This window comes from Carassius gibelio, chromosome B6 (genome assembly GCF_023724105.1).
Source record: "Carassius gibelio isolate Cgi1373 ecotype wild population from Czech Republic chromosome B6, carGib1.2-hapl.c, whole genome shotgun sequence".
Classification (NCBI taxonomy): Eukaryota; Metazoa; Chordata; class Actinopteri; order Cypriniformes; family Cyprinidae; genus Carassius; species Carassius gibelio.
Window position 1 is genome coordinate 17,876,688 of NC_068401.1, and position 24,321 is coordinate 17,901,008.

The 24,321-nt window shown below is 40.7% G+C and overlaps 1 protein-coding gene across 4 annotated transcripts in view; it reads left to right on the forward strand.

The window, feature by feature from the left end:
* LOC127959284 (rhomboid-related protein 3-like) overlaps positions 1-24,321 on the forward strand; it is a 76,862-nt gene that overhangs the window by 45,183 nt on the left and 7,358 nt on the right. For 2 of the 4 annotated variants that reach the window (XM_052558354.1, XM_052558356.1), the window contains 4 exons: positions 10,446-10,628; positions 13,331-13,555; positions 14,790-14,938; positions 20,914-21,026. In XM_052558354.1, coding sequence (XP_052414314.1) covers positions 10,446-10,628; positions 13,331-13,555; positions 14,790-14,938; positions 20,914-21,026 — 670 coding nt within the window. Of the gene's footprint in view, positions 1-2,895; positions 3,020-10,445; positions 10,629-13,330; positions 13,556-14,789; positions 14,939-20,913; positions 21,027-24,321 lie in introns of those variants that run through there. The other 2 variants (XM_052558357.1, XM_052558355.1) reach the window with 2 other exon arrangements.

Below are 24,321 nucleotides of genomic sequence, written 5' to 3' on the forward strand. Positions count from 1 at the left end.
TGAGCAGTAACTAACATATGCAAAGCCCCGGAGGCCACAAAAATACTCAATGGTACTGAACACCCAGACAAAAGTGGTTCATTTTGTATATTCATAATGTTTGATGACACCCTTTGTTTGAAGTGCTAATTTCGTTTGTCTGTACATTCTTGACTTGTTTCCAAACACTGTTGCTTTGTAATTTTGAATAGCGTCTTCAGTATTGAAGGCACCAGCCATGAAATTACAGTGCTCCCAAGCAGTGAAAATGATCTTGTTTTCACCCTCCCTGGATAGTGTTCTGTTTTCACATTTCTTTTAATAGCTGCTGTGAATGACATCATACAGTAATATAGGCACAGTATTTGTCCTCTTAACAGTTTTGTGAATTTTGATTTTGAGACCCCTCTGAACAGTTGTTTTTTAATTAGAAGCTTTTAATTCATGTTTGTCAGGTCAGTTCTTTATCTAAATGCTGCATGGAGGCTGTAACTCACACCTGATGGCATTTGTGACCCTGCTGCTATTGTTTCATATCATTATTTGTAGAGATACCAGCCTCTGGTCTAGCCATTAATGAGAGAACAGAAGGTCTTGTAACAGCGGTCTGTAATGTCATTGAGCTGAAGAGGGATAGACTTGTTACTACTAATGTTACCAAATCTAAGCTACTGAATTTGCATTTTGTTTTGATACTGAATTAAAAAAATGTACTCCCTTTTGAATAAATAAATAAAACTCACTTATGAATGCAGTATTTTTTATTGAGTATGACTTTTTTTTTATAAAAATTTTTTTTTTATATCTGGATAAGTGAACTCCAAAGTTTTGTTTAAATTTGCAAACATATTCATACATTTTGATGATGGAGTTTTTCCCTTTTCATGTGGATGCCAACAATCTTTCTCATAGACCCCACTACCATAAATGACAGAAGGGCCAACTGATTCATATGTACACTACCGAAAACTAGGAAATATGTTAAGGATATGACTATTTGTTTTACTAATCTTTAATATAATTTATTAATATGTAATAATACAGAATTAAAATAGTGCCCTTAAAGTTCATTCCATATATATTATATATATATAAATATGGGTTTTGTAATATGTTTAAATCCTGTTGTTTGTGTGTCCTATTCATGAGGAGATAATTATGCTAATCCTCTTTGAATGGCACTTTTTCCACATGCACATGTATTTTTATTTTTATTTTTTTTTTCATGACTGATGAATACTTTTTTTTTTTTTTTTACCAAACTCATGCACATGTATGAGTTTGGTTACACCATAAGGTATATGCTGAAAGTTATTCAGCTGCATTTAAAGAGCATGTGAGACACACCGAACACCTGTTATTTGTTTGTACATTAGACATGGATCAGGTTTTTCACTCAGCCTTGAACTTCCATTAGCTAATTGATTATCTTTAATAGTCCTGACCTGCTTGAGTTTTCCCTATAAACATCCATTTTACCAAGAAGTTTTACAAGATTTGTTGTATATTTGTAGGAAAAAATAATAGCCCACAGTGCTAAGCTAAAATGGAGATGTCTGGTGATGCAGAGGTGCTCCAGGTTAGACTTAGTGGGGTGTGAAATTACATGTGTTAGTGGTAGAAAAACAGTTTGAAGTATTGCAGAATTTTTTGTGGATGTGTGTACATCTGTTTGTGTGTAAGAAAGGAGCAATGATATTGTATATTTCAGATTATTAGAACATCTTAAATCAATATATATATATATATATATATATATATATATATAAAATAAGCATTGCCAACAACAATGAAAATGGGGCTTCTCTGAACATATATTATTTGTGATGTCAAATGTATTGCTCATATTTCTTCCTCAGAGTAAAAGAAAGAAAGAAAGAAAGAAATAATAAATTAGCTTTTATCTTCCAGTTATGATGTCATGTCTCACAATGTGTTTTAAATCATGCAGTTTGATTTAATTAAAAAAAAACATACTTTTTTAGGGTAGCTTTTATGTGATTCATGTGATTACTTTGTTATTATATTGGCTTTTTATTTTGATTATTTTGATTAGTTTTTTAATGCCTGCACTGTTATGTTATAATTTTACTCAGGGGTTGAAGTAGTTTCCATATGAATCAAATAATTCATCAATTGTTATTATTATTTGGAGATGTATTAATCTTTTTATCCCTCCCCTTCCAAACACACACACACACACAGATTGTGGCAGTTGGTGAACTCTATTCTCTCCTGTGTAAAGAAGACTGTTTAATATGCGGCTCTATGAAAATGAGGCCTGGAATACCAGGGGTCTCACAAACACACACCACCCCTTTTCTTAGCTCTGTAATGAAAGATCCGCCCCAGGACTATATTTAAGCAGGATTAATGTGGTATTTAATTATCAGGGCTGCAGTGGTTGGTGTCTACATATAATACATTTTATGCACAACAGGGTGTCATAAAAGCAATATCAACTTCACAAACATATCAAAATAATAAAATAAAATTACATTTTAGGAAAGGACTTAGCCTAATTACATTCAGCTGAGTCATTTTGTGAGATCAATTGGTTATATTTGTGCATGTGCAGGCTCAGCAGAGAAAGAAAGTTTGTGTGTGATGTATAATTTTGTACAGTAAGGTGGCAGAATAAACTAGGCAGTCAAACCCCATTGTTGATGCTGGATTCTCTCAAATATGTCTGTTAGCCAGTTTACTATATGTAGGTATGGCACCAAGAATGTATGCATTTTCTTGTTCACAGCAGAGTGTGTGTGTGTGTGTGTGTGTGTGTGTTTGTGATCGGGTACTAAGAATGTAGGCTAAGGGGTTGAGGGTGGAGTTTGTGGTGGGTGTTTGTTTGCGTGTGTTCTGGGGGTGGGGGTCTGCACTGAACTGTAAATCCCCAATGGGTAGAGATTAGTCTCCGTCTCCAGCTTCTCACTCTCTCCCTCTGTGGGGACTGTGTGGGACAGGAAAAGATCATACCATGAAAACTTGTGGGGATAAAATTAACAGCACGCAGAAGTTAGCAGATTTCATTCAAGAGAAGGTGGGTGAAACTTTAGAGAGGCTGTTGTGTGTTTGAATGTCTTAATAACAGTGGAAATATTTTATTCTCTCTCTCTCTCATAACATCGTTGGTGATCTCTAGTAAAATACAGTATAACTTTACAATCCTGTTCCACAAGTACATTAATAACAATAACTGGATAATAACTAGGTACTAAACCCTGAACCTAACTCCATCCATGTATTGTATAATACTCAATACTTTCCTAGTTCAGTACACTTTAAGTACACGTAAGTGCACATACTGCACAATAAAGTGCAATCAAACAGATAGTCTATATATTCTAAATGGATGAGCCATGTTACAAGAAATGCACACCTGTGACCCCACATTCTATATCAGGAGTGCTTTTCCTGGATGGCCACTGCCCTGGAGAATGTCCTTAAACCTTAACTAAACATCCCTGAATCAGCTACTCAAAGTCTTCAGGATTAATAGAAAACTTGCACAGAACTGTGTTAGAGCTGGTTGCAGGTAAAATCTGCAGGATGTTGGTTCTCCAGAAGCAGTAATAGACACACTGTTCTATATGAATGCACACGGTTACGTACTTGGCAACTGTAAACATCCTAATCAACTATGTTATGCTATTTAATGTAATTAATGGAAATTAATGTAATTATGTAATCTTGGAATTAGATGCCATAAATTGTCACTGTTTTTAAAATAACCAAATCGTTTTAAACCTATGGTTGGTATAAATTGTTGATGTTGATGTTGTTTATTTATGAATCTGAGGATATTGTTTAAATGTCTTGTGTTGTTGTGTATATGCTTGGTGATCATATTTGTAATTATGCGCTGTTAATTTGCTGCCATTTTGGCCATGTCTCTCTTATAAAAGAGGTTTTAAATCTCAATGTGAACATCTGGTTAAATAAAGGTTAAATAAATAAAAATAAAATAAAAGTAATAACTATAAAATTAATTGCTTGAATGTTATTACATTTTTCGTTTGTAATTGTAATCATTAAAATTTAACATTAATATTAGAAAATAATATTATATAGGAATTCATTTATTAATTTAATCTTTTTTTTATTTTGTGATTTCCAGAATATATCTATATAATAATGTAAAAAAAAAAAGAACATTTAAAGCCTCAAAGTTCCCATTCAGTGAGATCATTTTTTTCTTTCCGTTTACGCAGGTCCATCTGATACAGTATCTGTATGTTTAGATTGATCGTAGCTTTAATAATGTTTAGCAAACTGTCTATTAATCTTGAGCCATATTTATATGCAAATTCTCTAGTTTAGAAGAGGTTTATGATGTGTCTTTGTAAGGGCCAGTTTGAGTAGACCATCAGAGTGAGGACAATTTTGTGGACATTTTGACCAGTCTTCACTTTCTGAGAACCCTTTAAAAGCCTGTTTGAGGGTCAAGACCTGGTTAAGACCTGGTTTTAGGGGTCAGGTTATAATTGGGTAAAGGTTAGTTCTAGAGTGAGGGCTTGGTGAGGCACTTAGTTCTGATTGGTAGGTTTAGGGTAAGGGGCTACATATTGTATTGTTCTCAGAAACAGCTATACAGAGAGTGTGTGTGTGTGTGTGTGTGTGTGTGTGTGTGCCTGTCACGGGGTGAAGAACCACTCGACAAGAGGTACGTGAAATCAAAAGCCCCGGAGGGTGGGTTTATTGAAAAGTGAAGGGTGCCTGGTGAAGTGTCCTGATCTGCTTTCCGCTGGTTGGTGCTCCCCGTGTGCTCTCCGTGCTCCTCTGTGCCAATCAAGGGGAAAGTGGGTGTCCTGACGTGCTCCAAAGGGTGTGGGCTGTCGGTCACTCGCTGCTTTCTGTGGGGATAGGAGAGAGGGGTTAGTCCAGCTTTGCGTTCTGTTTGAGAACCTCTTCTCAGTGCCACATGTGCTGCTTTTCAATGTGCAGGCTGATGGGGAGCAGCTGTGACCGATCAGCCGGTGACGAGGACGTGCAGGTGTTTTGGTTTGGTTTCCAGGGCGACGCTGATTCCTCTGGGAGTGCTCGTCACATCCCCCCCCCCTAAGCGTCGTTCTGGTCCTGCGAAGACATGTAGAAAGTAGGGGTGAGATTAGGGGAGGGTGGGGAATGACCCCTGACAGACCTGCATAAGCTGTCCAGATCCGGGAGAGGCCATCGGCGTTCGCGTTGGCGGCCCCAGCTCGATGGCGGACTTCGAAGTGGAAGTCCTGGAGCGCTAGGAACCAGCGAGTCACCCTGGCGTTGGTGTCCTTGGCGCGGGCCATCCACTGTAGGGGCGCGTGGTCGGTTACCAGGGTGAACTTGCGGCCCAGGAGGTAGTACCGGAGCTCCAGGACTGCCCACCTGATGGCCAGGGCTTCCTTCTCCACAGCGGCGTATTTCCTCTCGGCGGGGGACAGCTTCCTGCTGATGTAGATGATCGGATGCTCCTCACCTTCCTGAATTTGGGAGAGGACCGCTCCTAGTCCTGTGTCGGAAGCATCCGTCTGCAGCAGGAAGGGGCAGCTAAAGTCCGGGGCGCGGAGTACCGGTGAGGACGTGAGTGCTGCTTTCACCTGGGAGAAGGCTTCTTCCGCCGACGGGGTCCAGCATACTTTCTCCGGCTGCCCCTTCCTGGTCAGGTCTGTCAGGGGGGCGGCTAAAGAGGAGAAGTTGGGGATAAAACAACGATAATAACCCGCCAACCCCAAGAAGGCTCGTACCTGGGTCTTTGTCTCCGGTCTTGGTGCGGCGTGGATGGCCTCAACTTTCTTGTCTTGCGGCCGGATGAGTCCTCGGCCGACTTGATAGCCCAGGTACTTGGCCTCAGAGAGGGCTAGGTGGCATTTTCGGGGGTTGGCGGTAAGTCCAGCCCGCCGGAGCTCCGAGAGCACCCTCCGCAGACGATCCAGATGTTCGTCCCACGCCTCGGAGTGGACCACGACGTCATCCAGGTAGGCGGCCGCGTAAGCTTGGTGAGGCCGCAGGAGGATGTCCATCATCCGCTGGAACGTCGCGGGGGCCCCATGTAGGCCGAAGGGAAGGGTCCGGTACTGCCAGTGGCCACTGGGGGTGGAGAAGGCGGTTTTCGGCTTGGCGGCCTCGGAGAGCGGTACCTGCCAATAGCCCTTGGTTAGGTCTAGGGTGCTGATATACCGGGCCCTTCCTAGCCGGTCCAGCAGTTCGTCCACCCGAGGCATGGGGTACCCGTCGAATTCGGAGACTTCGTTCAGGCGGCGGAAGTCGTTACAAAAGCGGAGGGTGCCATCCGGCTTTGGGACCATCACAATGGGGCTGGACCACGGACTCCGGGATGGTTCTATTACCCCCAACTTCAGCATCTGTTGGACCTCTTCCTCAATAGCCTGCCGACGAGCCTCCGGGACTCGGTAGGGCCGTTGCCTAACGACGACTCCTGGGGGCGTCCGGATATGGTGTTGAAGCACGTTGGTCTGCCCGGGCTGAGAGGAGAACACATCCTGGAACTGACTGACCAGGTGCTGCAGCTCCGTCTTCTGGGCAGCCGAAAGGTGGGGGTTGATATCCACAACCACGGGCTCGGTGAGGCTTAGGGCAGCTACTTGGTCCCGGGTCCCCACCCATTTCTTTAGGAGGTTGACGTGGTAGAGTTGCTCCGCCTGCCGTCGTCCCGGCTGTCTCAGGCGGTAAGTGACCGGTCCAACCCTCTCGACGACCGAGTAGGGCCCCTTCCAGGAGGCCAGAAATTTGCAGGCGGAGCTGGGGACCAGGACCATGACGCGGTCTCCCGGTTGGAACTCCCGTGGCTGGGCTGTCCGGTCATAATGACGTTGCTGCGCTTGTTGGGCCCTGGTGAGGTGTTCCCGGACTAACGGCATCACTCGGTCGATCCGTTCCCTCATTTGCCGGACATGTTCGATGACGGTACGATGCGGGGCCGGCTGCTGCTCCCACGCTTCCCGGGCCACGTCCAAGAGGCCCCGGGGTTGACGGCCAAACAGGAGCTCGAAGGGGGTGAAGCCAGTTGAGGCCTGGGGAACTTCGCGGATCCCGAAGAGCACGTAGGGGATCATGAGGTCCCAATCCCGCTTGTCCTCCGCCGCCACACGTCTGAGCATTTGCTTGAGGGTCTGGTTAAATCTCTCTACGAGGCCATCAGTCTGGGGGTGATAAACAGTGGTCCTCAACTGCTTCACCCGCAGCAGCCGGCAGAGGTCAGCCATTAGCCGGGACATAAAGGGGGTTCCCTGGTCAGTCAGGATCTCTGAGGGGAGGCCGACTCGGCTGGCCAGCAGAAACAGCTCCTGGGCGATGGACTTTGCGGTGGCCTTCCGCAGGGGGACTGCTTCTGGGTACCGGGTGGCATAGTCGACGATGACCAGGATGTGCTCATGCCCTCGGGCAGACTTCGGCAACGGCCCCACTATGTCCATTCCAATCCGCTCGAAGGGCACCTCGATGATAGGCAGCGGGATGAGCGGGCTGGGGGGAGGAGTCCGGGGCGACGTGGCCTGACAGGTCGGGCAGGCCTGGCAGAACCGCTTTACCTCGGCGTCCAGGCCCGGCCAATGGAAACGGTCGCGGATGCGTTGGGCAGTATTGGCTGCCGCGAGGTGTCCTGCCATGGGGTGGGAATGGGCCAGCTCCAGAATGGTCTCGGTCTTGGCACGAGGCACAACTAGTAACTTTTTCTCCTCCCCCCTACGCTGGGCGACACAATACAGCAGGCCATTCTCTACGACAAAATGTGGGAGAGGGTGGGGCCGGGGGAGGACGTCCTCTCCATCCACGACTCGCACCTGGCTCCAACAGTGCTTGAGTCGGTCGTCCTCCCGCTGTTCCTTGGCGAAAGAGCCCCCTCCAGCGGCCTGTTGGTAGACATCATAAAACAGATTAGTAGATTGGGAGGGGGCCTCACCTTCTCTCCCACTGTCGGAGACGAGCAGGGCCGGTCGGCGGCGGGGTCCAGGCGGCCGCCTCGGTCTTCGACGGTTCCCCTTGGGGCTGGCAGGCTGAGTAGCGGCGGACAGCAGCTTTTCGAAGCCGGGCCAATCCCTTCCAAGCAGTACGGCCACCAGCAGGTCCTTCACCAGGCCTACCTCCACTGGCCAGGTGCCTTGGGGGGACGAAATGACCATCTCACGGGCCGGTACTTGACGAGTGTCTCCGTGCACACAGGTAATCGGTAGGAAGTTTTTCTGGCCGCTTCGCGGGGCGCACAGCCGCGCCTGGATGAGGGTGACCGCACTGCCCGAGTCCAACAGGGCCCGGAACCGTCTTCCATCCACCTTCACATCTGCTTCGGGGGCTCCCGCCGGCACCCGTTGGTGAAGGATGCAGCCTGCCAGCCAGGCTCGCGGAGGCGACGGTGGTTCGGCACTTGGCATGGGCTCATCTCGCGGTGGGGGAACCGTCGGCCTGCTGACGGGTCGCGCGGTGCCTTCGAGCGGGCGTCGCTCCTGGACCACCCTCCGGGGGAATGGCGGCAGCCGGTCCCCTGCCCCGCTGGGATGAACGGCATCCGCCAGCTCGATCGCCTCCACTAGTTCCCGGACGTCACGTGGGTCCCTCATGCCGACGGCCTGTCGGTGGGCGCGAGGTAGTGCGCGCAGGAGGCGATCGACCATCACTCGTTCCGCTACCTGTGTTGGTGTGGGGTTTCCTGCCAACAGCCAGTGCTGGGCGAGGCGGCTGAGTTCGGCTGCCTGGGCACGGGCTGGCACCCGGGGCTTGTATTCCCACTCGTGGAACTGTTGGGCGGCACTTACAGGGGAGAGGCCCAGCCTCGCCAGGATCTCTCGCTTCACTTCGACATAACTGTCGGCACTCGTCAGGGGGAGCGAGAAGTAAGCCCTCTGTGCTTCACCGGTGAGTAGGGGTGCCAGCGCACGTGCCCACTCGTCCTCTGGCCATCCCTCTCGGTGGGCAGTGTTTTCGAAGACCTCAGCGAGGCGTTGTAAGACGTCCTCCATCGCGGGGCCGCGCGTGCCGCCTTCCGTGGTGCTGCTGACAGAAAGCAAAAAAAAATTAGGAGTTGGGGCGGTGACCTTGTCGGTGATTCCTCACTGTTCTGCCCGCATTCTCCACCACTGTCACGGGGTGAAGAACCACTCGACAAGAGGTACGTGAAATCAAAAGCCCCGGAGGGTGGGTTTATTGAAAAGTGAAGGGTGCCTGGTGAAGTGTCCTGATCTGCTTTCCGCTGGTTGGTGCTCCCCGTGTGCTCTCCGTGCTCCTCTGTGCCAATCAAGGGGAAAGTGGGTGTCCTGACGTGCTCCAAAGGGTGTGGGCTGTCGGTCACTCGCTGCTTTCTGTGGGGATAGGAGAGAGGGGTTAGTCCAGCTTTGCGTTCTGTTTGAGAACCTCTTCTCAGTGCCACATGTGCTGCTTTTCAATGTGCAGGCTGATGGGGAGCAGCTGTGACCGATCAGCCGGTGACGAGGACGTGCAGGTGTTTTGGTTTGGTTTCCAGGGCGACGCTGATTCCTCTGGGAGTGCTCGTCACAGTGCCCTATGAACTTAACAGTGAATTCATGTTTGAAAGCCTGAAGGGCTGACGCATTGACACCAATTAATAAAACAGGATGAGCTCTTTGAACTTTGACTCAGTGACACTAAACACAATATCAGACACAGATCATGTTATTGACATTATTCCGTTAAACCATCCTTATCTTTCTGATGATCTAAACACAATTATGTATGTTTGTAGGCCCCAATGGTCAGACTTTAGTTTGGGGGACCAAATGTCACCATATGACTTTTGCCTCAATAAACTCACTAATGTACATACATACGTAATAAAACAACTTTTCACCCACTTTATGGACATAATCTGACATGTATTAATATGTTTTGTCACTTATTGTGGGTGGCATTTTACTTGAGAAAGAATGCAAATGACTCCTTTTCTTAACACCCCATCTGACTTTCTCTAGCATTTCTGGATAAACAGGTCTTTGCCAGAAACTCATCAGCTCTGAAAGTTCTGTTCAGTTGTTAGAGATTACAGAGAACTAAATGAAATGGTTACAATGCCCTAGTATCAGAGGCGGTCAGATGCTGCTTTTGTTCTGTGTAAATGAAAGCATCAGGGCCACCTTCTTCATTGAACACATGTTTTTGTATTCTTAAGTTCATATTAAACAACATTAATGGTTACAATTATTTCTACAGTTTTATGAAAAACATTATATATCACGCATTTCATATATCACACACAGAATTTTTGGCACTTAAGACACTAGTTTCGCAATCCCTAATATTTATTTTCTAACTTATTTAATAGATGAAATCAAGTAATGCCTCTCTGGTTATAGTTCTTAGATTAAACAATGGATAAATTCCTCAATAATGAAAATCATCATGTTATGAGTTCAAAGATGGAAGACAATATTTGTTTTGAATTATTTATTGGTTGTGGAAATGTTTTAGAATCAGAATGTGAAAAGGAATTCTAATTTCCTGTTTCTCCTTTGTAATATGTTCAGTATGACCCAGAGAATTCAGGCTTCATCAGTACTGAGCGTTTCCGAGACCTGCTTGCGGCTCATGGATCAGAACTGGACCCCCACAAGCTGGAGGTTCTTCTTGCCCTGGCTGACGGAAATGCTGATGGAAAGATCTGCTACCAGGATTTTGTTAACCTGGTGAGTTCTGAAGATGAACTTGAGGTGAGGTTTGTAGAACTTCTGACCCTGAACTAAAAGCCAAAACATGGAATGTTCCATTCCACTTGCATGGGAATGCCTTCAAATCTGTGGGAATATCTGAATGCCACCCATCCTCAATCTGACACCCTCTTCTGCCCTTTTCCCTGTTTCTTTCTCACTCTCTCTCAGTCTTTCTTTCGCACATACAGCAACTCTTCAAAGAGTCTCATTGTTCACCACAGTGGCTGGAGAATAGAGCTATAGTACCATAAAGCAATGCAGGGAAACTTTGAATCAGATTCTGTGTTTTGATTGGCTGTAGCAGGTCATGTGAAAGTGGGACAGAGAGGAATGAGGAGCATGCAATTTGGGTCTCTACACTTCTTTTGTTCCCATACAGCTCTCATTCATTGTCCACTATAACAATGTGAGAACAGAGATACAGGGGAAAGACAGATTGTAATAACTAGTGGTGGATGACATTTTTATTTTAAGAGGTGGTAAAAACATTAGAAAGGAGATGCAAGAGGGAGACTGGGAGGGATGGAAAATTCTATATATGTGCATTAATAACCAGGTTTTCACTATAATGTGTTTACAGTGATGGAAAGCAATTAAAGTGTGGCAGCATCATTCCATTATTTTCTGATAATTCCTCCTTTTCTTCAGCCTTACAGTCTTTCAGCTGGCTGTACCATGGTGCCCCAGTAGTAAAGAGCATGATTTGTGTGTGTACTCACTAAATACCATATTGTTCCTTGTGCGGTTTCCATGGAAACAGCCAACACAAAAATCTTCAACAAATCATTATGCCACAGAAAAGTGCATCTCAGGGAGCACTTAATGTCTGTTTGTTTTTGTGGAGAAGCGAATATCAGTTGTGTGTATAAAGAATTATGGCACACAGACTGTAACTGTTAATGTGAGATATTTTAAGAAAACTGTTGTGTAACAGTAGAAGGAAATGAATAGTGGCTGTTTGTGAGGTTAAAGTCTAAAACATTTTCTTTCACATTATGATTAATATATGGTGATGTTTCCATCTTCAGTGAGTTAAACAAGTATTCACTAACAAAAAAAGTCTGGTAACACTTTTCATTTGGTTATTGTTAAGAATATAGATTGGCCATCATGAATAAAAAAAAAGAAAAACACACAAAAAGATTTACAGCATTCAGTCCTTATTAGTGCATTTTTAACATTTCCAGATTTATACATTAACAATATTTAATGTAATAGAAAATTAATTATCAATGATCAACAGCATATGGATAAATGAAAATTACCTTATATTGACAAATGTTCATTAATTGATAATGATAATGAAAACATTACCAAATGTACCTTTTTTAGAAAAACAGTGGTATTCTTTTAAAGTTTCCTGGAGTATCATGTAAATACCTTCTAATTATTAATTATTATATAGTATATATGAAACTGAACTGAGCTAGATGACGACATCACTGAATCAATGATGAACTGACTTTAACTGAAAAAAAACTCACTGTTTACTATTGTCCTTTGCATTATCAACACCCTTTTTCAATTATGCTGACCATCTGGTGCACATGTGGTGCACAAGTAACATTTATTATTATCACACCTGAAAACAATAGTGCTGCTTACATTTTTTGAGGAAACCATGATGCATTTTGATGATTCTTTGATGAACTGAAAATTTCAAAAGAACAGAATTTAAGCTGAAAGACTGTCACCTTTGATCAGTTTAATAAATCTGAATTAAAGAAAAATAAAAAATACAAACTCTGATCCTTAATTTTTTTTATTATAATCTGTATCAAACCTGGCCAGTGTTTGTACTTATTTTGTTTTGTGTGTCCGTGTGCATATCTATATCAAACGAAACATAAGTTGAAACAGCTTGCACATGGTTGTGTGTACATATTCCTCTACAAAATATCATTTGAGGTGAGCTGTTATCCAGACGGGGGGCTGCATTCATTTTTTTTCTGGCTTTAGTTTTACACAAAGTAGAATTTTTATATAGCTTTACTGTGTGAATTGTGAAAATACAAGCTTTGTAGTTCAGCTTAGTCATGTTTTAACATTTAACATTTTTATTTCATTTAGTCCCAATGTGATGGCAAAGGCAACGTCTTTAGGGGCTTTCCAACTAAATTTCTTCATCCTTCTCAGGGCCTCTTCCACAACTTACATAATACATGACCTGTATTCCTGATCAGGAGCCTGGCATGAGATAAAAGAACATTCCAGGTTTTTGAGGAGGGCTTTTTGCCTCAGCAGTGAAAAGCTTGTTTGAACAGCATTGTCTCATATGCACAAACACACACACATGCAATAACATACACACTGTTTGTTGCACAGCTGCTCTGAGACTTGGAGATGAGTGTGGAATCTTTAATCGGTTGCTAAGTGACAACAGTGGCATTCTGTCTCCTTGGGGTTGGGGTGATATGGGATGTGTGATAGAGTGACAGAAAGACATTTCATAGACCAATAGCATCAGGGATATTTCCCAAAAAACCCGGGTGGTGAATTAGTATAGAACAAACATCCATATATATAAATAAGGATCACAGTAAATGCTCTCACAGCTAAATATAAAAGTTTGTGCCTGCCTGTATATACAAACCTGATTGACTTTATAATTGTTACATGATCCTTTGCATATTTACAAGAAAAGTGCTGATGAACATGACTGTTCAGTTTGTGTCATGTTTTCATTTATTGAATTTTTTCAGATGAGCAACAAGCGCTCAAACAGTTTCCGTCGAGCGATCCTGCAGGGGAGTCGGCAACTCAGGAATTCTGCACTGAGAGAGGAAGTGGGTTTGGGTCTGTCTCGGAGACTTGTGCGTCATGTTGCCTATGAGACTTTGCCGAGAGAGGTGGACCGCAAGTGGTACTTTGACAGTTACACCTACTGTCCACCACCATGGCTTATGCTGGCCATAACTATAGCAGAGGTAAGAATAAACTTTACAACTGAAGTTTATTAAAAGAAAAAATATATATATTTCCTACTGATTCTAGAAAAAAACTGAAAAAAAAAAACTCCAAACATAACAGCAGATATGTTTCCACTTTATAGTAGGTGACTTTAAGTAGGCTTACTTATGTTGAAAAATAGTGTTGTGTACTTTTTGTGTCTGTTGGATTGTAAAGCACTTTTGCTATTTAGGTTGTATAAGGGTAAAGTTAGAGACAGGTTTGGTTTAAAGGTGGTTTAAATGGTATGGGTTGTTACTGTAATTACACATGTGTACACAGTAATTAAGTATATCTGTAAAACAATGTGAAAACACAACCGAGACTGTATCAAATGATTGCTTTACATGTTAGTACATGTAGTTTAAAACATGTAATACTGTATAAAGTGGGTCCATTACTGCTGTTCTAAATAGATTAGTCACTAGAGAGCACACTATAGTCTCCTTTAAAATGAATGAACAAATAATGAATTTGAGAGTCACTGAATTTAAAAACTTCACCAGTTCTACCAGAAATGCAAGTAAAATGTAAATATTTATACCAGGCCCCACTTTTCAGTAGGAGATCATATGAATCAAAGCTCAACAGATTCTAGTAAGCTGCCTCGAGGCCTACATGTACAGCTGCTGAAGCTGCAGATTGTGGGGAAAACTGAGGGAGTACCCAGAGAGAAATACACAGGAGAGCATGCAGGCTATAAATTAAAAAGCCTTCCAGCTAAAGCAAGACCTGAACGGGTGTGAAGTGACAGTGGTAAAATGCGAACTTTGGCTAATATAAAAAATTTTTAATTTCAATAATTATATTTAATTAATTGTAAAGATTTTTCTTACCATCTCCATAGTACTAATCCCTTTAATACATAATATACAAAACAGCAAATTGGAGTGATTCTTGAAGGATCATGTGACACAGAATTACAACTTGATATCATGTTAAAGTAGTAAAATGTTTTAAAGAGTTTTTTAATTGATTTAAATTGTAATAGTTCACAGTGTTACATTTTTGCTGTATTCCTGATCAAATACTTGTAGCCTTGGAGAGCATAAGGGACTATTTTCAACAATATTGAAAACACTTACCATTTAGAACAGCCATTGTGTGAAGGGTGCCCTTAAAATGCTTCCTATGTGGGTGGCCCACTATGTATTGAAGGACAGCAAACGTGTCACATTAGTAACAGGCACTTACTTTCCACATTGTTCTCAGGTTGTTGTCTTTATGTATTACGGATTCCAACTTAACCGCTGGGTTCTCCAAGTGTCATCACCATACTTCCTGAAGGGCCCATTGCCATACCACCCACAGCTGAGAACTCAGGCCTGGCGCTACCTTAGCTACATCTTCATGCACGCAGGGTGAGTTACACACTAGTTATATTATTACAAAATAACTCATATGTTAATTTAATTCTATTAATGCATTAATATAAAATATTTTATTTTGAATTATTTTAATGTTAAATGAAGATTAGTTTAAACATCCTTTAAAGAAAAATATTAAAATAATAATTTCTGTACAAGATTTGAATTGAAATCCAAGTTACTTTTGTACTAGCTAGCTAACATACAGTAATCACGAGATCTCTTATGATCGCTTACCCAGCGTTAAACTTGTCCAGAGCATGGTAGTTGTTGAATGTATTGTACTGTAAGTTATCATAAACACTGCCTAAAACAATTAACCTTATTGAAACTGAAAAAAAGCTATAAACAAAACTTACTTACTACATTTTTTAGTTAATGCTTTTGAGATACTGTAAAAATTGGTATGAAAAGAGAAAGAGATCTCTAAGTGATATGAGATAAAATGATGGTGTATTACAGTTTAATTGTCATTACACAAAAAAATGTTGACAGCTCAATGCTACAGTTGACAAATCAGAATACAGAGAGCTGTAAATAAGCAGGAATAAAAACCTGTCCCAGATGCATATGGCATTCATGGTACTTAAATACATTCCCCTTTTCCCTTTTGTAATTTAAAGACATATTTTTATATCAAATCATCCAAAAATATTGCAGCCTCAAAATTTTGCCCACTGCTGCTAATTCATGCCATTTTTAGATACTGCTTTGATTAGCTGTTTCTTTTCTGGCATTTTAAAATGCTTAGACCCTCAATGCAAGCTTTTTTAGTCACAAATAATGCTATTAAACCACATTTCAAAAAGCTTTTTTCTGACGTGAAGGACTGAAGGCCTGTGTCCCAGGTTGATAGAGGGCTTGAGCCCTTGTGATGTGCCTGATGTGCTGTGATCTGTGGGTTTTAATGTTTTATATTACACTTATCTACAGAGTAATCTCCCCATTAACCCAAGCTAGTGATCCGCTCTGTCTGCCTCACCAACAGAATCCAAATAGGAGAACACGCAGACACAGGCTTTTCAAAAGTCTCTCTCTAACTTGGTTTCATCAGTGGCAGTGGGTAGGACATGACTCAATCTGAGATGGTGTCACAGAATTGCAGCATTAAACACCACATGATATTATCCACATGATCTCAGATGGTCAGCAGTTGTGTCAAACATCATTTTGTTTGGAGCAGAATGTTCTATTTGCATTGTCCACTAACCTTTTTAATTTGCACTTTTAAATCACCCTTCACATGATTCTGCTTGTAATCTGATGGGTAAAGGCCATTTTAAAGGTCAATGCAAGAATAAAACTGGTACTTTCTGTGTGTACGTTCTTTTTGGTATTATCCTGTCCTTGAGAGCTTTGAGATTATTTTGATATCTTACCAAACAAAAGATTGCTGGGACAATTTTTATTGCATGACATGCTAATGCTATTCCTTACATAAAAATTATAAATAAGTAAATAAAAATAAACTATATACTGGATCACATCTTTAAAAATGTACTTTACTTCACAAATGTATTTATTTATTTATTTTTTATGAGAGGTTAATTTGTGTTTACTGGAAGAGCAAAGCAAGAGTGTTGTTGCCCTAATCTCATGTGGTAATATGATTACGATCAGTTCAATAATCAAGTTAATACCAAGACTGTCATAGGCTGCCAAGGGAAAGGAGCTCAAACAAGTACGAAGGAGGCAGATATCAAACAGTCTCTAAGAAATCCATGTGGGAAAAATGGAGAAAACAAACACTTTCAACGACAGAGACAGGACAGACAAACTGGGCTATAAATACTAAACCAAATAAAGGACTAATGAGTAAAATATGACGCAGGTGAACAAAATGACATAAGGCGGAACAGTACCAATGGGGAGTTGGGGGCAGGCACCTTGGGGGTTGGTGCAAGACTAGAGCTGGGCAGAGACAAGGAGAGCCTCCAGGACAATGTCAGGGAGTTCAGTGGCCATGGAACAGGCAGTTCAGGGGGAAATGTCAGAGCAGGGAGATCGGGGGCCATGGCGGAGCAGGGAGACTTAGGAGACCATGGCGGAGCGGATGGAGGAGCGGGGCTGGCTAACTTGGGGGTCTCAGAAGATGATGGAGAACTGGACAGGACCAACAAAGACAGAGACTAAGGAGAGCTTTCTTGGGGTTACAGCTATGTCCATGAGCGCTGAGAGGCATGCTGGAGATTTGGAAAACCACCTCCTCAGCCTCTTCCTTTGGGCCAAGGTTTGAGAAAGTGAAGCAGCCAGCAAGCTTGAGAGGGCAGCAGCTGCTGGGCTTGCGTCCGTGGCGGCCCGCAGGTTTGCTTGAGCCAAGGCTGGCAGGCTTGACAATGGAGCGGCCGATGGACTTGATTTTCAAAGCGGCCGGTGGACTCTATTTCTGAGCAGCCAGTGGGCTTGAGACCTGAGCAGCCAGTGATCCTGGGCTGATGACTAGGGACGAGCTTAGGAGAACTTGGGGAAATCCGGGTGGAACAGACTTATTGAAACAGTATGTGGAGGGAGCTTGCTTATGGTGAGTTGGAGCATCCACGTTCTTCTGGATGGGAGGAGGGTGATAATACTCTACATCGACTTGAAACTTGGAACCATTTAAATCAAGAGTGTAGTCAAATATCTAAATAAATTAATCATCTTTCAGTCCCATGCAGAGTCACGCATTTATTGTGGAATCACTCCAACTCAACAGATGTAACACGCTCAGAAACTCCTCCACATACTGCTCCAAAGGCTGTCCCTCCTGCTGGATATCCAGGAGAAAATCCTCAGCCCAGTTAACATTGCTCAGTTCAGTCATCTTATGGTCCTGTATTCTGTCAAAGGTTGCCACGGGAAAGGAGCTCAAAGGAGGCAGATATCAAATAAACAGTCTTTAATAAATCCACGTGGGACGGACAAACAAACTGATGAAAGGCAGGGCTATAAATATTAAACCAAACGAAGGACTAACGAGTGAATTCACAAGACACAGGTGAACAAAATGACAAAAAAATACAGGAAACTAGGTCACAGGGGAAAAGGCCAACTGAAGTCACAATGAAAACTAGAACACAAACCAAACATAACCCTGACAAAGACACAGTGTTGTCATTTACTTTCCCAGCTAGCAAAAATAGTTCTAAACAAAGCCACAGCAAAATTATTTGTCACATCTTTATTAAAGTACAGTACAATATGTACATACGGTATCATTTGTGTGTGATTGTATGTATACATGCGATTTTCATGAAAAATGTGTGCAATGTGTTCCTGCTTTATCAGATACAATCTTCCCTCATATTTTAGTCTTTTCATGGCAGTGATTTAATTATCTTTTATTCTGGAAACTGTGGGTTTTGTTGAAGCAGAGATCAGTTTCAGATCAAGCCCCTAGCCATTCATAATTCAAGATCATTCCTGCAGATTGTCCTGATAAGCAATTGAGTTACTTTTATATGCTGTTTCTGGGGACATGAACTGTCTTTTGTTGTGAAAAATGGTAAGTGCTTGTACTGAATATTGGCTAATATATTCAGAGATGTTCACGTTCAGTTCAGATATTTTATTAAAGGCTCTTCCATTTCATTTTTTTGTTTCTTTTGTCTGTCAGACTGATATCTTCATCAGCATCCTGAATAAGCTGTATGTCAGTGATTCTTTCTTTTAGCTGTGTATGAACATCCTACACCATGACTTAAGTTATATGCCCCAGTTATCTAAAGCTTAGTGAATTTCAGGTCCTTTTTCTATGAGGATAATTATTCTGACCTTGTCCTGCTATGCAATGTTGAGGAAAACCGAGAATGTGACATGAAGAAAATAACCTGTAGTTGAGTGTTTTCTATCACCCCAGATATGTCACTATGCTGTTGTTGATGTAAAGGTGTAACAGTTTTCCATGTGCAGTATTGAAAGTCAAAGAATTAGAGCAGTTGGTGAAGTAAACAGGGCTTTAGAAAAAAAAGCTGGACTAAACAAAATTGGAATGGGGTGGATTTGGGAAATGACTCAGAATCAGAATGTCAGAATAAGGTCACTGGTGTGTCAGAACACACACACTACATGCCTCATCTCTGACACATTACTCTTTTATGACTAGTTTTTGAAAATATTATGTAAGATAACAGCGACTGCATTCTCAGTTCTTCCTTAAATTAAGGTTTATTGAAAGAAGAGCTTTTAAAGACACAAAAATTAAAAAACTGTTGTCTGCTAATTAAACCTAATAGCATCAGTTAAAGTAATCAGATATTCTTGAGTTCACCACTGGCTTCTGGAGGTTGATAAGGGCAGGTGATGGTACAGTAATCACATTCATTTTTGCTCTTTTGGTCTATGATCAATTAGAGAATATTCAAAAAGTGCATAAAGATATTGTGAAAGTAATCCAAAGAACAGAGCGATTTAATCCAAGACTTCTGAAAAGAAATGATTACTTCATATGATAAACAGATTTACTTGAGGCTTTTATTCACGTATAAACATGTTTGCACAGTACAGACCAAAAGTTTGGAAACATTACTATTTTTTATGTTTTTGAAAGAAGTTTCTTCTGCTCATCAAGCCTGCATTTATTTGATCAAAAATACAGAAAAAAAGTAATATTGTGATATATTATTACAATTTAAAATAAAAAAATATAAAATAAAAAAATAGTTTTTAAATGTATTATACTTTAAATTATCAATTATTTCTGTGATGCAAAGCTGAATTTTTAGGATCATTATCACATGATCCTTTAGAAATCATTCTAATATGATGATTCATTATCAAAGTTGGAAACAGTTCTGCTGCTTAATATTTTTTCAGAACATGTGATACTTTTTTAGGATACATTGATGAATAAAAAGTATAAAAAAAAAGAAGCTATGTTTTTAAAATCTAAATATTTTGTAATAACAATATACACTACTGGTCAGTAATTTGGGGTCAGTAATTTTTTTTTTCGTTCTTTTACAAAAAAAAAAAAAAACCAGACCCACTTTATATTAAGTGGCCTTAACTACTATGTACTTACATTTTAATTAATAATTTAGTACAATGTACTTATTGTGTACATACATGTTTTTACATTGTACTTATATTTTTAAAAAAAACAACGTGTAATTACATCTGTATTTAATTTCTGTAATTACATTTATAATTACACTGTTGACCCATACTTTACACCTTAACCCACCCATACCTCCAACCCTCTCCCTAACCTTACCCCTATCCCACCTCAATAGCAGCAAAAGTGTTTTACAATACAATATGAACACAATAAGTACATTGTACTTATTTTTTTATGTAAGTGCATAGTATATAAGGCCATCTAATATAAAGTGGGACCAAAAAATCTATACCTTTATTCAGCAAGGATGTATTAAATTGATAAAAAGTGATAGTAAAGAAAATATATTATTAGAATATATATTTTTATTTTGAATAAATGCAGTTATTTTTAACATTTTATTCATTAAATATATTAGACAGCAGAACTGTTTCCAACACTCAGAACAATCAGAATATTAGGATGATTTCTAAATGATTATGTGATATATACTGGATTTTACACATGACACTGACGGCTGGAGTAATGATGCTGAAAATTCAGCTTTGCATCACAGGAATAAATTATTTTTTTAAGTATATTCAAATAGAAAACTATTATTTTAAGTTGTAATAATATTTCACAATATTACTGTTTTTTCTGTATTTTTGATCAAATAAATGCAGGCTTAATGAGCAGAAGAAACTTCTTTCAAAAACATTAAAAATAGTAATGTTTCCAAACTTTTGGTCTGTACTGTACATACTGTAGATACATACAGCACATCAAATATGGTAAACAGAAGGTCTTTATGGGAGTGCACCAAATTTGTAAAATGTTCAACTTCTGAAAATAACTATAGACACTAATCTAATGTAATCTGGGGAAAGATATTAATCCCTTTCTCAGGGACATCTGTAATTGTGCTATAATGCTGATTTATATGTTTCAGAATTGAACATCTCGGTCTAAATATGGCCATGCAACTTTTGGTGGGTGTGCCATTAGAGATGGTCCACGGAGCTTTGAGAATCGGCCTGGTGTATGTGTGTGGCGTACTGGCAGGTGAGTCAAACTCAGCATATATTTTTAGGTTTACTGTTTGTGATGAGAAAGTGTGTTTTTTTAATGCAGTCTCCTTCAAGTGCCCCTGTTATGCTCTTTCGGATATTAGCTTTCATGTAATGTGTAATATAACTGTTTGTGAATCTAAAAGTTCTGCGAAATTTCAAAGAGCAAAGTCCACCACAACTGGAGTTATTGTCTCCCAGAAAAAATCTGAAGCAATATTGAAACATATCATCAATAATTCCAAATCTTACTTCCTGCATAAACAGGATAGGTTACACATTTGCATAATTCCTACCTATAGTCTTCTTTGGCTGACTGTGAACACTGTGTATGTTGACCCGCCCTCAAAAACTGTAGCTGTGGCCTGGAATAGTTTGGTTTGTGTTGTCCACATATCTAGAAGACACTGTTCTCTGTACTGCGAAAGTAAAAATCACTTTGCATGTACTCCCTAAGTATGAGTATGTGAATAGTCCATGGTTTCAATTAATTTTTGAAGTGACACCACACCTGTATAACTTCAAACTTTTGTTGTGTCCCTGTCATTTTACTTCTCATATCTTGCTGAGTTCAACATGGGATCTGCAAAATGCTTATTCACTAAAGATAAGGCAATAAAAAAACAAAAAACTTTATTTGTACCATCTCGCACCTCTGGGTTACAACCTGTATATATGATTAATAATTTATGTACATATTTTACATAATCTACTGAGTATTCAAAACCTGTTTGTTTTATATGCGTACACCCAGTGCAAAGCTGTGAACTTCTGCTAACTCAAATTATTGAAAAACTGTAGGCCCACTATTACCTAAAATTGTGTTGATTAATGCAGACTGTCTGTTATTCTTACTACTTTGAGTAGTGATACAGTGTTGAGAAAGATTTTGATACTGTAGATATCAATGTGTATACAACAACTGAGAAAGCCTGTTGAGCTGGCATTCAGATGCACTGTTAGCAGTAGATCAATCACAACAAACTGGGCCATCTGACCTAGTCAGAGCAGAATATGTGTTTGGAAAGGACTGGTTAAGAGAGACCTGATCCTTTAACAAGCCATTTGTGAGAAAGAGCTTATGCTGCATTGTATATTATGAGAAAATTTAATTGTTCTTGGACCTTGAATGCATTTAAGCTTCCAAAACAAAATGAGGAACTTTAAAATTGCATCTAAAAAGTACATTCTTTAGTCATATGAGCATGTGAAAGTTTCTTGCATTTTTAACTTAGAACTGAAATTTTTGTGTTTTTGCTAAGCATTACATTTGCTGTTAAATGGCCGTATGATTGTTCTGGAGCAACTTCAGAAAATGAACAGTTATTTGGATCATGTTCAGCCAACACAGATTTGTCACTTCGACTTATAAGATTGACTGAGCACAAATTAAAGGGGTCATTAAAAGGGGTAATTTTTTTGTACTGTTCTCTGAGATCCACTTTAGAATGTTATCAAGAAATTTTACATCAGATCAAATTCCCCTCATCAGATCACTCTGTTTGAATAGTTGTGGAGGATTGTAGACTCAGAAGTAAACGCCCACTGCTATGATTGGCTAATAGTTGTGTATGTTTGACAGCCTACGTCCTTCACAGTTGGACACTGCTGTGATTTAGGTTAAAACTGCATAAATATATCAAATGATCTGTTTAACAGACAACTCAATAGTGATCACGTAATAAAAACAGTTACTTAAACTTGTGTGTTGCGACATGCACAGCATCTTGTTGTCTTCGGAGACATCATTATTGCTTGGTTTCTGAATAAACATGTACATTTTGGCTCTCTTGTAAACACTAAATGCACAAATTGTTGGGGGGGGGGGGGGCGAAACAGGAATCAATGTAGAAGCAGACATTTATCTTCTTCTGTGGAGGCAGTGCTTATCCACACTGTGCATTAGAGAATAGATCCCCCGATATCATCCTAGGTTTCTTTGAGACTTTCTGAAGCATCTTATTCTCTGCTCTTGAGGTGAGTTTGGTGAGGTGGTTCAGTCTGGACACAGGGAGACCACAGACCATTGTCATTACCTGTACCGCATTAATACAGTAAGTTAATATAAGTAAAGTGTTCTACATATTATAATTTGAATAGTATTTTCGTTCTGTAACCAGGGAGGTAGAAACATGTATGTCCATGCACACTTATTAGACCATCTCATTCTAGTGTTTGATGCTTAGAAGGACTCTAGTCTTGAAGTATCAGAAGGACTGGTCTAGAAAGGACACATCTTCACTAGGATGCAGCCTTTCCTTGGAGAAATATCCTTCATCCCTTTCCAGACTCCTAATACCCAACAGCCTTCATTCAAGGGTTCATGCAGCTCTTTTAATCATGACATGACACTTATGACTTATCCAGACTAGTTCATTGAGGTCACATTTATCTTAATTGTTGTTCTAGTTGTTCTAATCGTTGGGCCTTGGGCCCGTGTAGAAATAATGTTTCTACACCTATTTAACTGTACAAATCATTACAAAATGTATATTCCAATAGTCATCAATTATATAACTTTTATACACTGTCATTGGTAAAAATTTCTATTTTGATTTGATCCAACCACTATATTTTTATGTCATTTACTTGAAGTTGAAATTCTAAAAACTCATAAAATCAAGTCAAAATCCTGGAAATTATTCAAATGAGTCAGCTGATGGAAGCGAACATGTTGGTATAACATAATGATTATATAATTATTTCCATGTCCAGCCATGTGCTTTCAGACTTGTGAAGATTAACAAATGGAAAGCTGATTAAACACTACAAACACTCTGAGCTTTTCCAACATTAGAAAACCTCACACAACAGTTTGCAACCCCTGCTGAGAGGAACAGAGAGGTAAAAACAACAAAAAAACAGACTGGAGAATGGAAGAAAAACAGAGATGAAGAGGCATGAGGAGTGAAAGTGAGAATGATGCAGAGCAAAGGAGAGAAGAAAGGAGGGGGGAAGTTCACATGCATTTTCTATCAGCTGTGGGGTTTGATTTGAAATGGAAATGTCATTTCATTCTCCCTGATGACATTAGCAGCTAATATCACTGTGTGTGTGTGTGTGTGTGTGTGTGTGTGTGTGTGTGTGTGTGTGTGTGCTCCTGGAAAATCAGCAGCAGATGTCATGTGGGGGCAGTTTAACCCCAGCCCTCAATAAACTGCAGCCCAGACCCAGAACTGGGAAATTAGTCATACATTTTTGGAATATTTTGGACTGTTTGTAGAGCTTGCAGCATAGATAAACAGGTTTGGTTATGCAAGTTTAACTATTTTATATTCTGCAATAATTTG